The 14,580-nt window shown below is 39.7% G+C and overlaps 1 protein-coding gene across 1 annotated transcript; it reads right to left on the reverse strand.

Annotated features, from left to right (window-relative positions):
- Positions 1 to 1,147: 1,147 nt before the first annotated feature.
- On the reverse strand, positions 1,148 to 4,570 carry LOC115921747. Its single transcript, XM_030979815.1, has 2 exons — positions 3,192 to 4,570; positions 1,148 to 1,239 (listed from the first exon to the last, which is right to left on the reverse strand). The coding sequence occupies exon 1, from the start codon at positions 4,544 to 4,546 to the stop codon at positions 3,218 to 3,220; it is 1,329 nt and encodes a 442-aa protein (XP_030835675.1). The 5' UTR covers positions 4,547 to 4,570; the 3' UTR covers positions 1,148 to 1,239; positions 3,192 to 3,217.
- Positions 4,571 to 14,580: the final 10,010 nt, after the last annotated feature.

Consider the following 14,580-nt stretch of genomic DNA (forward strand, 5'->3'; position numbering starts at 1 on the left):
AAGGGAGGGACGTAAACCCTCATTTTATATTACTTATATAATTGAGATTAAATCTCAAACGAGTTCTCGTTTAATCTTTCAATTATACTACGTAATACCAATTTCGGGATTACGTTAAATGAGATTTCAAAGCTCAGTAGGCCATCCGATCCAGTGCTCAGCACAAAAGTATACATTATTGATAGAATAGTAAGCTAAAGCATGCTGCTAAGAAGGTAAACCAGCTGACCTTAAAAAGGCGATGCCAATTCTAGGACATCCTTTAGGACGCCATGATTGCACCTGTGAAATTGACGTTCCTGTTCTCTACTGGTTTCATGTAATAGTTTCGAAACGTCCGTTCAGAAGACCAGCCCGCCTGGGCTAGTATATGCTTGATAGGCAGATTTGAACTGTTTGCTGCTGAAGTTGATGCAGCTCTAGTAGAATGAGCTTTGTAGATGTCTGTGTCGATCCCTGCTGAGGTCAACGTTTCCTTCACCCATCTGGCGATGGTCTGCGTAGTAACGCGTTTGTGCGGTTTCTTGAAGCTGATGAACAGATAGCGTTCCTGTCCCCTGACGCTCTCCGTTCTGCGCAAGTAGTGCCGCAAGTAGTTAAGTACACATAACCTCCTGTCTGGTGGATATGCCTTCATTTTCAAGTTGAAGTTCACATTCCCCGGTTTTGTTTGCTTTAGGAGGTCCTTAAAAATGAACAGAACTTCGCTGCCCTTGATTTTCATGTAGTCAAGATGCAAGCTGTGCAGTGACTGGACCCGCTGGGCCGATATCAGCGCCATAAGTGTGCAAAGTTTCATAGTCAGAGTTTTTAGCGTGAGCGAATTCGCTGGTGCCCACTTTCGTAGATAATTAAACACTATGTTCACATCCCAAATCTCCTTATATCTTGGCGCTGGAGGGCGCAATTGAAAAGCTCCTTTACAAAAACGACTAATAAGAGGATGAGTTCCAACTGTACATGACGAATCCTCAAGTACTAGAAATGCAGACAAGGCGCTGCGTGCAGAATTTATAACACTATAACTAGCTCTTTCACTTTCAAAGAGTTCTGACAAAAAATCAATTACATCATTGGATCTCGCCTGGAGATAGTTCAAGCCTTTTTTATGGCAGTATGTCTTCCATTTCCTTATGTAAACGGCATATAGTTCTTTGTCGTTGATGCTCGCCACGATGCTGCTATTACATTGATAGCTCTTGCACTCAAACCTTTACTTTCTAGTGGCTGGCGCAGCACCTGCAACAAAGCAAATCAAGCTGATTATTAAGCGGGTGTGGCTCATTTGTAATAGGCTGTGCTAGTAAGTTTGGCCTTCTAGCTATGAACATTGGCTCCCCAATAATCATACTCTTCAAAAGAGGGAACCATGGTTGGGTAGGCCAGTTTGGAATTACTAGTAGGCCTGTTGCATCATCGCATTTAATCTTTTGTAAGCATTTTGCGATGAGGCAGAAGGGTGGGAAAGCGTAGAAACTTAATGGTTTCCAGTCGATTGTGAAAGCATCAACTGTTTCAGCTCCAGGGTCAGGCAGCCATGAGATGTATCTGTCAACTTGCTTGTTTAATCTTGATGCAAATAGGTCTATTTCTGGTGGACCAAATTGCTGAGCAATTTCTTTGAATGCATCTGTATTTAGCATCCACTCTGTCTTGTGGTTAAAGTGTCTAGACATGTGGTCTGCCTCTGTGTTTAGTTTCCCTGGTAAATGGGCAGCTGATAGCCATATGTTCCTACTCATGCACCATTCCCAAATGTGTTTGGCTGCCTCATTGCAATCTGCAGACTTGCAGCCCCCCATATTGTTAATGTATGATACTGCGGTTACATTATCAACACGGAGTAGTACATGCACATTTTCCATATCAGCACAGAAGGATTGAACGCCAAACCCCGCAGCAACTGTTTCAAGGTAGTTAATGCCATAATGCCTAGCTTTGTGCAATTCTTTTTCATTCCATCTACCACCTGTGCATGATTGGAGGTTAGTAGCACCCCAGCCAGCCCCACTGGCGTCCGTGCGCAACTCAAGGTCTGGTTTCGGTCTTCTTATTGGTGCAAATGAAGACGTTACATGCTCGACCCACCATTGAAGCTCACCCTTGGCTTCATTTGAAAGTGTCATTTTCCTATCGAAATGACCTCTGTTTGCTTTTAGTGCTGCAATTTTGTCTCTCTCTAAAGTACGATAGAAGAGAGGGCCATATTGGACTGCTGGGAAAGATGAAACGATCTTCCCAATAACCCTGGCAACATGCCTTATTGAGGGCTCCTTAGTGTCAATAAGCTCTTGACAGAGGCGTTCTACTTCAAGCGCCTTGCTTTCTGGAAGTCTAATTTGCATAGTATTTGTATTCAGAACAAAGCCAAGGAACGTTATCTCTTTGGTGGGGGTAAGTACTGATTTTTCAGGGTGAATAATGAACCCGAGTTGTGCAAGGATGTCAGTGGTAGCCTTAACAGCTGCTTTGAGCTTTTCCTCATTTTCTGCAATGAGGATTGTGTCATCCAAATATCCTACCACAATGTGACCAGCTTGTCTGAGCTTAGAAAAAACTGGCTTTAGTAATTTTGTGAATAGCCTTGGTGCTGTACTGAGACCATTGGGCAGTGCTTTGAATTGCCAACATTGACCATTGACAATGAATTTGAGGTATTTCCTATCCTCTTGGTGGATCGGTACTGTATAATATGCATCTCTGAGGTCGACAGAGGCTAGAAAATTGTCAGGGGATACAAGGTCCAGCACAGTGTGGATATTATCCATCTTAAAATGCTTATACATCATGCATTTATTCAATTCTGAAAGATCGAGGATTAGACGTACACCTCCAGTTCTTTTAGGCGTAGTAAAAATATTAGAAATGAATTCACCCTCTTCGTGTACACAGGGCTCAATAACATTTTTACGATGGAGGCTAGTAATTTCTTCTTGAATGCGCTTAGCATCCTGGACACTCCGTTTATAGCGTTTAGCCTTTAATTCAGGCAAGTCTCTAATTTTTTCTACATCAAACTCGATCTTGTATCCCGTGACAGCCCTAATAACAATAGGGTCTGTTGTTAGCTCTTGCCAAATTTTCCTAAAATACCTCAGTCGACCGCCCACTGGGGGAACACTACTAGTACTAGTACTAGCATTAGTCATATCATTTTCGCTAAAAATGAGATCAAAGTGTGAATCACTAACCTTGTCGTGACTTGGTCTTGGGAGTTCTACTTCCTCCTCTGCTGGCCCATGGGACCCCTCTGGGCACCTGGCACTTGCATTTGAGGCTGGTTCGGAGCCTGAGACTGAGTGTACGGAGGCTGTCTGCCCCTCCTGTTCTGTCTGTACCCTAAAAAAGGGCCACCCTGCGATCCTGACATTGGCCTGCTATACCCGCGGGATTGGCTCTGTGAGCCCCAGCGGTGCCCCGGTGCATTGTAGCCACGTCCCCGATAGGGATGCGAAGCAAAGCGGTTTTTGAATTTGTCCCTCATTACACCGGCCGCTGCCAGTTGCTGATCTTTGAGATCCTTCACCTGCTTTCCAAGATCATCACCAAACAAAAGTCTAGTAGCTGGCAGAGTAGGTTTGCACAGATGCGTAAACCTTGCATTCAAATCAGGTTTTATGAGCTCTTTTCGCAGGCAGTTCAGTTCAAAGTTAGCGTTACAAATCAACGCCAAAGCATCTTGCTGTGTATCAGTTATACCGCCCGTAGAAACGGAGCGGGCAAATGCATTGATGCCATGAGTGAGTGATTTCTGAACTCGCTGTAACTTCAAGTCACGGCTTTTTGTCATCGGAGGTAGATTGTCCCATATCACAGGGTTCATCTTTGGTGCCTCTATAATCTGACAATTGCTTGGAGCTGGGTATTTTGCAGTAACTTCATCAAGAACTTTCCCCTCCAATTGGTGTGTCATGAGATATGAAGTAGATTGGGCTATCTCCTCCTCAATAGGATCTCCGATATCCGACGCCATTGCGAATTTTGCGGCGATCGAGGGAATGACAAAGTTATCAGGTTGAGGCATGTCTGAGTCAAAATTCTCTTCCTCCGAGACGGCGCCCGTTTCGGTTGCATCCGCGGGTAGACCGTAAAAATCCATGAGCCCGGTGGGCGGTATGTCATTCCCGTGGTCGAACGGAGGCCGTTGCACATAGTCTTCCCCGCCGGTAGCCCCGGTGGGGCCGCGAGACGAAGACGGGTGTGAGCTGCCGGTGACAGCCGTAGCATTAGTAGCGGGCAATGCCTCAACCACTCGCGCAAGAAGCGCTTCCATTTTATCAAGTCTGTTATTAAAAGTAGAAAATGGAACCGTTGATTCCACTTCCTGATTTTTCTCGCTCATTGCCTTTGGCTCCGAGTCCGACTTTGTTTTACTTTTAGCTTTCCCCGGCCCACTCTTGCTGACTTTGCCAGCCGTGACTTTGCCACTGGAGTTGGGTAATTTTTTCTTTCCGTCGGAGCCCGTGGCTCCTGCGCTACCAGGCGGTGCCTGGGGTGAAAGCGCGGACGGAGGAAACGCAGCAGTGCTGCTATCCATTTGAGACATTACAATTCTATCGATAAAATATCACTTCAGAAGGGCGTGATTTATAAAAAATAAGCGTCTCAAAGTTATCAGTAAATGTCAAGGGTGAAACTAATAACGTTTTTTACCTTTGAATTTCGGGGATTGCGTGGATAATAAATCTGATTTCTTGAGCCAGAAAGGGGTCCTTTCGCTCAAATAACACGCGACTAACGAATTGCTGATTAGCGCATGCGCACTAACGGGGTCTCATTTAACGTAATCCCGAAATTGGTATTACGTAGTATAATGGCATAATATGAGTTAGGAAATATCTTTACATATTTCTGCTAAGATGAGTTCATAGCTACTTTGATACAACCTATTGACTCACTATTAATTACCAAAGCATAATAGGCCCAACATATCATTTAGTGGTAACCTATATCTTAATAACAGGCTGCACGAAAGACTACCAATCTATAATGACCCCTGGCATACCTGACCTACTTTCTGTCAACTACTCTTTATAGAACATTCTGTCTTTCATACTAATCCAAAAAACCAACTGAATATTGGACAGCTTATACTGTACATACATTTCTAACATAATCCACTGAAACTAATAATAATACAACTTTTCTGTCATATTCATATCTGTCTTCTTTACGTTTACCGAAATTAATTCTAACCCAATGACTTTATACACAACTGCATGCCCACACACAACGTGAATTTACGTACGTGAGTAACAATTTTCTTACTTAATTTTACACTATTTGCATTTCTTCATTTTTATCACCAATAGCATCAAACACAACAATAGTCATCATATTTCAATAAACAGAGGTAAATAAATACTCACAACATTGGGCTTGTGTCAAAATACCAAAAAATGGTGCACTTTCAGTGCCGATAACTAACTGCAACAACGTGTTTTAGTTTCCCTAACAAATTCGCAACTGCCCTCTATGGCTAAACCCAAAATAACCAAAACTTCGCTTCTGACGTCATAATACCCCACATCGTATGCAACACTGAGTTTTAGACTTAAACCTGGGTTTAACTAAACCTGGCTTTCAGAAACTGAAAAGATACTTAGACCTGAAGTCTGGCTTAGTTAAACCCGGGTTTAAAGTTAAACCTGGGTTTAACTAAACCTGACTTCAGAATATGGGCCTATGAATTCCAGAAACATTTTTTAAGAGGTGTGAAAACTGTAAACGCATCTGATTGAGAGTGATAAATAATACGGTAACTGTTGCATTGCCCAAGTCCTACTCGGTGGTTGTCATTTGTTCACACCTAAAACTTAAGGGACGAGGGGATGATATTTAAGGGCTACAGTACAATGCATGTGATGTTTGTGTAGGTCTATGAATTAATTAATTTGTTGTTTATATTGAATGAATTGAATTGAATTCAGATAAATAGGGCTTAATATAAGAGTAAAAAACAGTGCAACGAATCGTCTTCTTTCTATAATAATTAAATGAACCGTCTAAGCTTTTCGCGCGGGAAGGGGAAACTGAATTCAGACGAGAATTAAGAGTCGAGAACAGTACACCCAATCGTCTGCTTTCTATAATAATTTAAGGAAACATCAAGGCGTCCGCGCTTCGCGCGAGAGGGGGAAACTGAATTCAGATAAATAGGGCTTATTAAGAGTTGAAAACGGTACAACGAATCGTCTGCTTTCTCTAATAATAACGTCAAAACTTCCGCGCTTTGCGCGGGAGGGGTAAACCGAATTCAGACAAAGATTAAGAGTCGAGCACGGTTTAACAAATCGTCTACTTTCTCTAATAATTTAATGAAATGTCAAACTTCCGCGCTTCGCGCGGGAGAGAGAGGGAGAATCTGAATTCATACAAGGATTAAGAGTCGAGCACGGTTCAACGAATTGTCTACTTTCTCTAATAATTTAATGAAACGCCAAAAATTCCGCGCGGGAGGGGGGGGGGGGGCGGGGGGGGGGGAACTGAATTCAGACAAGGATTAACAGTCGAGAACGGTACAGCAAATCGTCTTCTTTTTATAATAATTTGATGAAACGCCAAAGCTTTCGCGCTTCGCGCGAGAGAAGGGGGGGGGGGATTCATTCAGACAAGGGTTAACAGTCGAGAACGGTACAATAAATCGTCTTCTTTTCCTAATAATAAGGGAGTTTACAGATAGCACATGGCAGGCACGTAGCCAGAGTTCGATGTTTGGGGGGGGGGGGGGCACATACATGTAATCAATCGAGGTAAAAAAAAGGGGTCTAAAAAAGTTCAACCGATCTTGGAAATTTTAGGGGGGGGGGGGCACGTGCAAATTATTATTCAATAAAATCTGAGAATGTATATTATTCGCTAAATCTATTAGGAATGAATCATCGCAAAATCATTCCATAAATCGGGCTAAATCAAAATTATTCAACTTTTATGACCAACAGGGTAGATGATATAATTTGCATTCCGAATGGTGTTGATAAATTGCTAAACATAAATTATGTATGGTCTTTAAATAAATTATGTCCCTTTTGCAGCCAAAATCTAATTCTTTAGAACTTTGCAGGAATTATGAATATGTCATGTATGTCCTAACTGTGAAATTTAAAAATGGGCAGTGTCCTAGTTTACCTTCTAGTCTTCACCGTCAGACACTATTGAGTGACTGACTGACAGCTTTTTTCTTTGGTACATGTAATAACATACATAAAGTGAGCTGTAACAGGTACATGAGTATTTGTCCACATCAATAACCCACTACTTGTAATGACCAAAATTAAATTGATTGAATCTTTGTGCAGCACAAAACGTACGACCATTCGGTAAAAGGCTCTGAAAATCAGATTATTGCTTAGGTGATTGCAATCACTTAAGTAGATTCGACATCGAATGGTCGTTATTTTTCAACTAAAAGCCATTTTCACGCCCTTTCGTTTTGAGGGAAGTTCAAAATTTCTACTGTCTTTCAAAGGCCGTTGGAATTTAACCTTTTCATTTTTTTGGCCTGCAAATGGGACATAGTACCTTTAAGTGGACATAAAACCCAGATAGTATTAAATCAACGGTCCGGAATTTAAGCGAAATGTAAGACAAAAGAATAGACCTACTGACAAATAATAGGTCTACATACACATAACATGCCCCGGCCGTTAAAAAAATTATAAAATATATACACACATAAAATACAGTCTATGCCTATATATATATATATATATATGAAGTTCAAGTCTTGTATTTTTACTTCGTATTTGCCAGCCTTTGCTCAATCCTTTACGTTGCTGTTTATCTGTATAATATTAATACATTTTGATTTTGCAATATAATCAAGAATAGTATAAGATAAAGATACGACCATATACGAGAAAGGTAGATCATTGACTGTTGTTTTTTTTTCGCTAAAATTTAGTGATGTAAATAGCATTTTTTTTTTGGTCATCCCATGCTCACTTTCTCCCACGTGGTAAGGTTTAAACAAGATTTATGTCGAATTAATCACTTTTATCTCTGCCTAGCGGCCCTTCTGAGAAGTTAGGGATCAACAACCTGTCGTTGGGAGCGCCCTGTCGATCAAGTACTAATAATCGTACGTGCGCCCGAGCAAGAAGGAGCATGTAATAGAAGCGCGCGCGTGTAATAATGTGTGCATGTAATGTGGGCACGTCATACCACGTCCGATCTACAGTAGCTCCTTTCGCACGCACGGATCATAACATGTGTACCACTAATCTCTGTAGAGGTCAGTGATGTGTACAGCAACAAAAAGTAGCTGTACGTACATTACAGGTTTTAAGCCTGGCGATTCCAAGTATTTTAGGGGTATATTTGTACTACATTTTATCTCAGAACACTGCATAATTTATATAACATCAGTTTCAACCAATCGTCACCTCATTTTCCTCTTTTCATCAATTTCTATGATTATTTTAATACCTCGCAGAGGATTGGAGCCCGCCATAGATTTTCGGAGCCCGCTTTAGCTGTACGTACATTGTCAATACAGGTTTTAAGCCTGGCGATTCCAAGTATGGGATTTTAGGGGTATATTATTTTGTACTCTATTTATCTCACAACACTCGTAATTTATATTTCATTAACTACAACACATTTATATAACATAAATTACACCAGATCGTCACTTTCTATTCCTTTTTTCATTATCTCTATGATTATTTTGATACTTCGCAGAGGATTGGAGCCCGTCATAGAGTTTCGGAGCCCGCTTTAGCTGTACGTACATTGTCAATACAGGTTTTAAGCCTGGCGATTCCAAGTATTTTAGGGGTATTTTGTGCTAAATTTTATCTCAGAACACTGCATAATTTATATAACATCAGTTTCAACAAATCGTCACCTCATTTTCCTCTTTTCATCATTTCTATGATTATTTTAATACTTCGCAGAGGATTCGTGCGCGTCATAGAGTTTCGGAGCCTGCTTTCTTTAGCAATATTATTTATTATTCAATAAGAATAAACGAGAGTAATCTATAAACTCTAATTACCTTCTAAAACCTTAATTTAAACATTTCGTATTTTCTCTTCCTAATCATCATTATGATTATTTTAACAGATAATAATAATAAACTATTATAGAGAGTAGGATCGAGCCTGATATAATAGCGTTCATTTATTTCTAAACACGGGCTCAAAGGTCAGATGGGTAAGGAAGAAAAATCTTTTCATAAACCTTCATAACTGTTCTTCACAGCTAAAAGACAATTTGAACCCTTGGTCCTTTCCTACTCCTCAAACTTTGGGTACTTGAGGTGATACTGATAATGAATTCCTGTCATAGAGTTAGGCGTTCTGCTAAAGTTCGTAACCGCGTGCGTTATATGCACAGAGTTAGGCGTTCTGCCAGAGAGATGTACAGTTCTTACTCGTAACTCTGCTGAGCATTGAGTATGTATGGGCAGGCGCTCGCGCGCTCGCACGCTCGCACGCACGTAAGCTCATGCATAATAATGAGAGAATCTTGGAGCCCATATATTGTCGACCCCAGGGAGTGGACTAGGCTGGTGAGCGTTCGTTGATAACGCCATCTTCGGCGGCTTGAATCAATAGTGATTATGAAGAACCAGTTGAAACCTCGAATAGCCTTACATCGATTGGGCCTTTTCGTTTGTGTGGACGAGGACGCGAATTGGCCGCAGTGAACCCATCTTGTTCACTATTTTGGTTTGTAGTCACTTCATATGTTGTTCTTTGTTTATTATTCTACCTTTTTTTTCTAACTTTCGTCATGTTGTTTTTACAGTTTTCCTGCTATCATTTTCTCTTTTTGTTTTTCTTATGTTATTCTTTGTTTTTCCATCTTTCATCTTCTCTACAATCTTTTCATTGTCTATTCTTTATCATTTTCTCTTTGCTGTCTTTCATTATGTTATTGTTTGTTTCTTCCTTCTATCATTTTCTCTTTCTTTCTTTCCTCGTGTTATTCTTAATTGTTTCTTCCTTCTATCACCATTTCTAATGTTATTCTTTGTTTTTATCGTTCTATCATTTTTTTCCTACCGTTCCTTATGTTATTATGTGTTTTTCCATCTTTCATCTTCTCTTCTATCATTCCATTATCTATTCCCTATCATTTTCTCTTTCTGTCTTTCCGTATGTTATTTTTTGTTTCTTCCTTCTATCACCTTCTCTTATGTTATTCTTTGTTTTTATTTTTCTATTGATTTCTTCTTTTTATCTTTCCTTCGCTATCCTTTGTTTTTTGCTTCTATCACCTTCTCTTTTTGTCTTTCCTCATATTATTCTTTGTTTCTTCCTTTTATCACCTTCTCTTATGTTATTCTTTGTTTTTATTATTCTATTGATTTCCTCTTCCTATCCTTCCTTATGCTATTCCTTTTCCCCCTTTCTATTACCTTATCTTTTTGTCTCTCCTTATGTTATTCTTTGTTTCTTCCTTGTATAACCTTCTCTTTTATTATTATTTGTTTTTATCATTCTATAAATTTCTCTCTCTGTCTTTCCTTTCTAATTTACGCTGCGATATAGCAATATGACGTCATTTTGACGACGGAGTACGAGTTTTCTGACGAACCTCAAATCGTGGATGAATGTGTTCTCAATTTTGGCCCGCCGACGTGAGACGACCCGACGCATGCGCAAACCGCAGAAATTACGTCACCTCTTTGACGTCGTCTATGTGGACGTGATCAACAAAAACAAAAGGCCCAAATGACTCATCTCTGACCTCGTTTCATAACTTTGCATTATGTTTGTGTACACAATTAATTCCAACCTTCAATTGAGAAACGGTTGAGTGCAGTGGGACCTACATTGTGCAGTCTATCAAAAATGCTTAAAATTCTTGATACACCTAGCAGCATCGAAAACCAAACAAACAATAAATCTGTTTTCAAAATGTGTTCAAAAAATAATGTAGATACACATTTACGTCTAGCAACGAACTATTATCTTCAGATGTCAAAGTTGTTGCTAGGTCGGACAAATATGGTCCAATGGTGATGTAAAATTCACGTTGGGGTTGGAGTTTGAAACTCCGAAACGTGACTCATTCCTTTCAATGCTGTGTGTATTTCCATTGTTTTTATCTGAAACTTGACTATTGCAGATTTATTTATCGTCATCGTCTTTTCCCTGTCTGCTCCTCTGTTATGCCCCACCCCCTTGTTGTCCCGATCACTCGGCTTTTCTCTTTTCAATTTCCCCTTCATCTTACCCTCCTTCCTGCTGTGTGTCTTTCTGTCTGTCAGTCTCTCTCTCTCTCTCTCTCTCCCTCCCCCTCTCTCTCTCATCCTCTCCCTCTCTCTCTCACCCCCCTCTCTCTCTCTCTCTCTATTTTATGGAATAAGTGTGCCTTTTGTTTAGCGTTCATGTCCGTTACGCTGTATCGCTCTAAGCTGGCGCGCCAGTATTGTTACCCTCAGAGCCGCTGATTAGTAGATTTTTAACATGACAATGTTAACATGGTCATAATCCTCTTGCAATCCTCTCAAGTTACATTAAATATACTAAAAAGTATGTTGGTAGTCACAGGCAAATTATTTTCATTGGTAATTCCAGGGAGGAGAGATTGTCTCCCCTCCATGCTTTAGTAACTCCATGATTCAATACATGTAATTATGCGTGATGAGGCGTAGGGGCACTCTATTATATTTGCAAAACAGGTGGGTTCGCTCGTGACTAAGGACTAAATTAAGCTATTATCACGCAAAACAGTCCATGTCAAAGTTTGAATTGTTTCACCAGAAATTAAAGTTGATTTGTGTCATTCAACAACTGACTGAAAAAGGACAGACCTCGGACATTCATGAACTTACTTGACCTCAAGTGGAAATGCATACAGTCGAAAAGTATAGTCTATAATTAAGTATGGTTGACTGTAATGCAGTGGGGTCTAAAATATCTACGGCCAGAAGCATAGAGCCGCAGCACCATTGCCACGGCCAAATACTGTAGCAATCAAATATGTGATGTCAGACCACAATTATACAAACACCCCACAATTTCAGCAATGTGAGTTTCATTCTGAATGTAAACAAGTAAGAAAATCAGCTTCCTGCCCGAAAAACATAGCTACAGGAGTCATCATACCAAAAAATCCCCCCCCACCCAAACCAGAAAACATAGCAGGATGTAAGGAGGTATTAATTTGGTGACATTTGCCTATAATAGATCTATTACTTCAACAACAACGACTACACAGACACACAGATCATAAAATATTACACAGTCAAACAATTCTCAAGATAAAGGGCACATTCAAATCGGGATAAAAAGCATACGACAAAGACACGCAGTGATTTCAGGCAATGATTGATGCGGGTGAAGATTTGAGCAAAAGAAGAAGGAATGTTTGGCTATTCAACCATCCATCACACCAGGGACATGTTGCATAAAACGTATTATAAACCTCTCTTTACTATGTTGAAAAAATCTAGTCATTATGATTGGTCGAAATTGTAGTCGTGATTTTAGCCATGCCCACTTAACGGTCATGAGAAAGATGCCCATTGCCAGTGGGTGGGTGGGTGGGTGGGATCCTGCATTAAACCTGTCTCAAGTTAGATGAAAGTCTCTCTTGGTACAGATTATCAAGTAGTGGCAAATATATCCCTAGTATACGTTGAACTATTTTCCTGGGTTTATTGAGTTTCTTCTGATCAAGTTTTGTTGCATTAGCAAAGTATCACACTATGTTGTACGTCAGAACACTCTGGATTAGGGACTTGTAGAAAAGGATAATAATTGTCTACCCTTAGCTTTCCTAAGGTCCTACAAAATATAGCCTCTGATTTGCCTTCTTTTGAGTTAGTTGAACATTTTTTGACCAGTCTAGTGAATTGCTGATGGTCGTACCCAGATACTTATATTCTTGTACTTGCTCTACATCTTCCCCATGAACGGAAATTGTTCTGTGTTCAATAGCATTTCGTCGGTAATCTATTATCAGCTCCTTTGTTTTGGATATATTTAGTTTAAGGAAGTGATCATCACACCATTTAATAAAGTTATCTATCGTCGTAGTATGATTCGGTATTGTCAGATGCAATGTAACCAGTAATGACTGTGTCATCTGCATATTTTATGATGCTACACGCACTTGAGGAACATCGACTATCACTGGTGTACAGAGAGAAAAGTACAGGAGAAAGGACGCATCCTTGAGGTGCTCCTGTGTTCAAAATTCTCATACTAGATTGAACATTACCCATCATCACTTTCTGTGGTCGATTGCAAAGGAAGTCCTGGATCAATAAAATAACCTGGGTTGGGACGTTACATGGTACCAATTTCTTCGTTAATACATGAGTTGCAATAGTATTAAACGCACTGGAGAAGTCTGCGAATGTAGATCTAACATACGTTTTACTTTTATCCAGGTGAGAGTACATCTTGTGTAAGTATGTCAAAAATGCATCATCTACCCCCCCCCCTCTTACACTTATACGCAAACTGCATAGGGTCCATGTGCGAAGATGAGAATTTAAGAAGATGCTTGAGCATCACCTTTGCAAAGCACTTCATCACATTACAGGTAAGCGAAATAGGTCGGAAATCGTTTGGCTCAGTAGCTTTCTTTACTTTTGGGATGGGTTTGATTAAGGACATTTTCCATTTCCGAGGAATAGTTCCTTGTTCCAACAAGCATTGGAAAATTTTGGTCAAGATACCTGCTAATTGATTTTTACACAATTTAAGAACTTTTAAGAACCGGGGGCCTTGTTAGAACGGACTGATCCAAGTACCACCCTCACTTCATGTTCGGTGAGGTTAACCCTATTCTCAGAACCTGTCTCTCTAAGACTACTGGCAATAATATCATTCTCAACTGTAAAGTCCTTATCAAATCTGCAGTAAAAGTTATTCAGTTCTTCTACAAAAGTTCGTGTGACCTCAAAATCCACGGTTGGAGATTTCTGTATACCAGTATAGTATTTTTTTTTTATTTTTTTTTATTTTTTAATAAATAAATAATTTACTTGTCTTGAAAGAGCAAGAGCAAATTAAATTAAAATGAATCAATCCATGTAGCCTTGGATATGACGCAGTTATCATTTCTCTCTATTTATTTACGTGGGGGTGTTGCTGTCAACATGTTATCCAACTATTATGAACAAATCACCAATGCTCGAAGGCCGATATTGATGTAATGAGGTCCCTAAAAAATGTCACAATATTTGCTCAAGGCCTTACTCATTTGCGAAGATATCTTCTGTAAATGTAAAAATCCGTTTGTGGCTTTCATTGTAGATATATATCGTCACCAAGGTTATACAGGACTTGCATAACAAACAATTCAATCGATCTTTTGCCGTGTTTTTGAGGGGAGTTATTTGTTTCAATTTCCTTTCCTCTTAATGCGGTTGTATGTTTTTTAACAAACCAAACAAAAGTGTGCGAGAAAGCAAAATATTTTGAAACCTTGATTAAAATTGATAAATATATTTCATCACCAAGGTTATTTATGACGTGCATAATAAACAATTCCATTGATTTTTTGCCATGTTTTTGAGGGTAGTTATTTGTTTTAAATTCCTTTCCTCTTAATGCGGTTGTATGTTTTTTTAACAAACCAAACAAAAGTAGGCGAGAAAACGAAATATTTTGA

This window comes from Strongylocentrotus purpuratus, unplaced genomic scaffold (assembly GCF_000002235.5).
Source record: "Strongylocentrotus purpuratus isolate Spur 01 unplaced genomic scaffold, Spur_5.0 spur5_scaffold_10, whole genome shotgun sequence".
NCBI classification, from domain to species: Eukaryota; Metazoa; Echinodermata; class Echinoidea; order Camarodonta; family Strongylocentrotidae; genus Strongylocentrotus; species Strongylocentrotus purpuratus.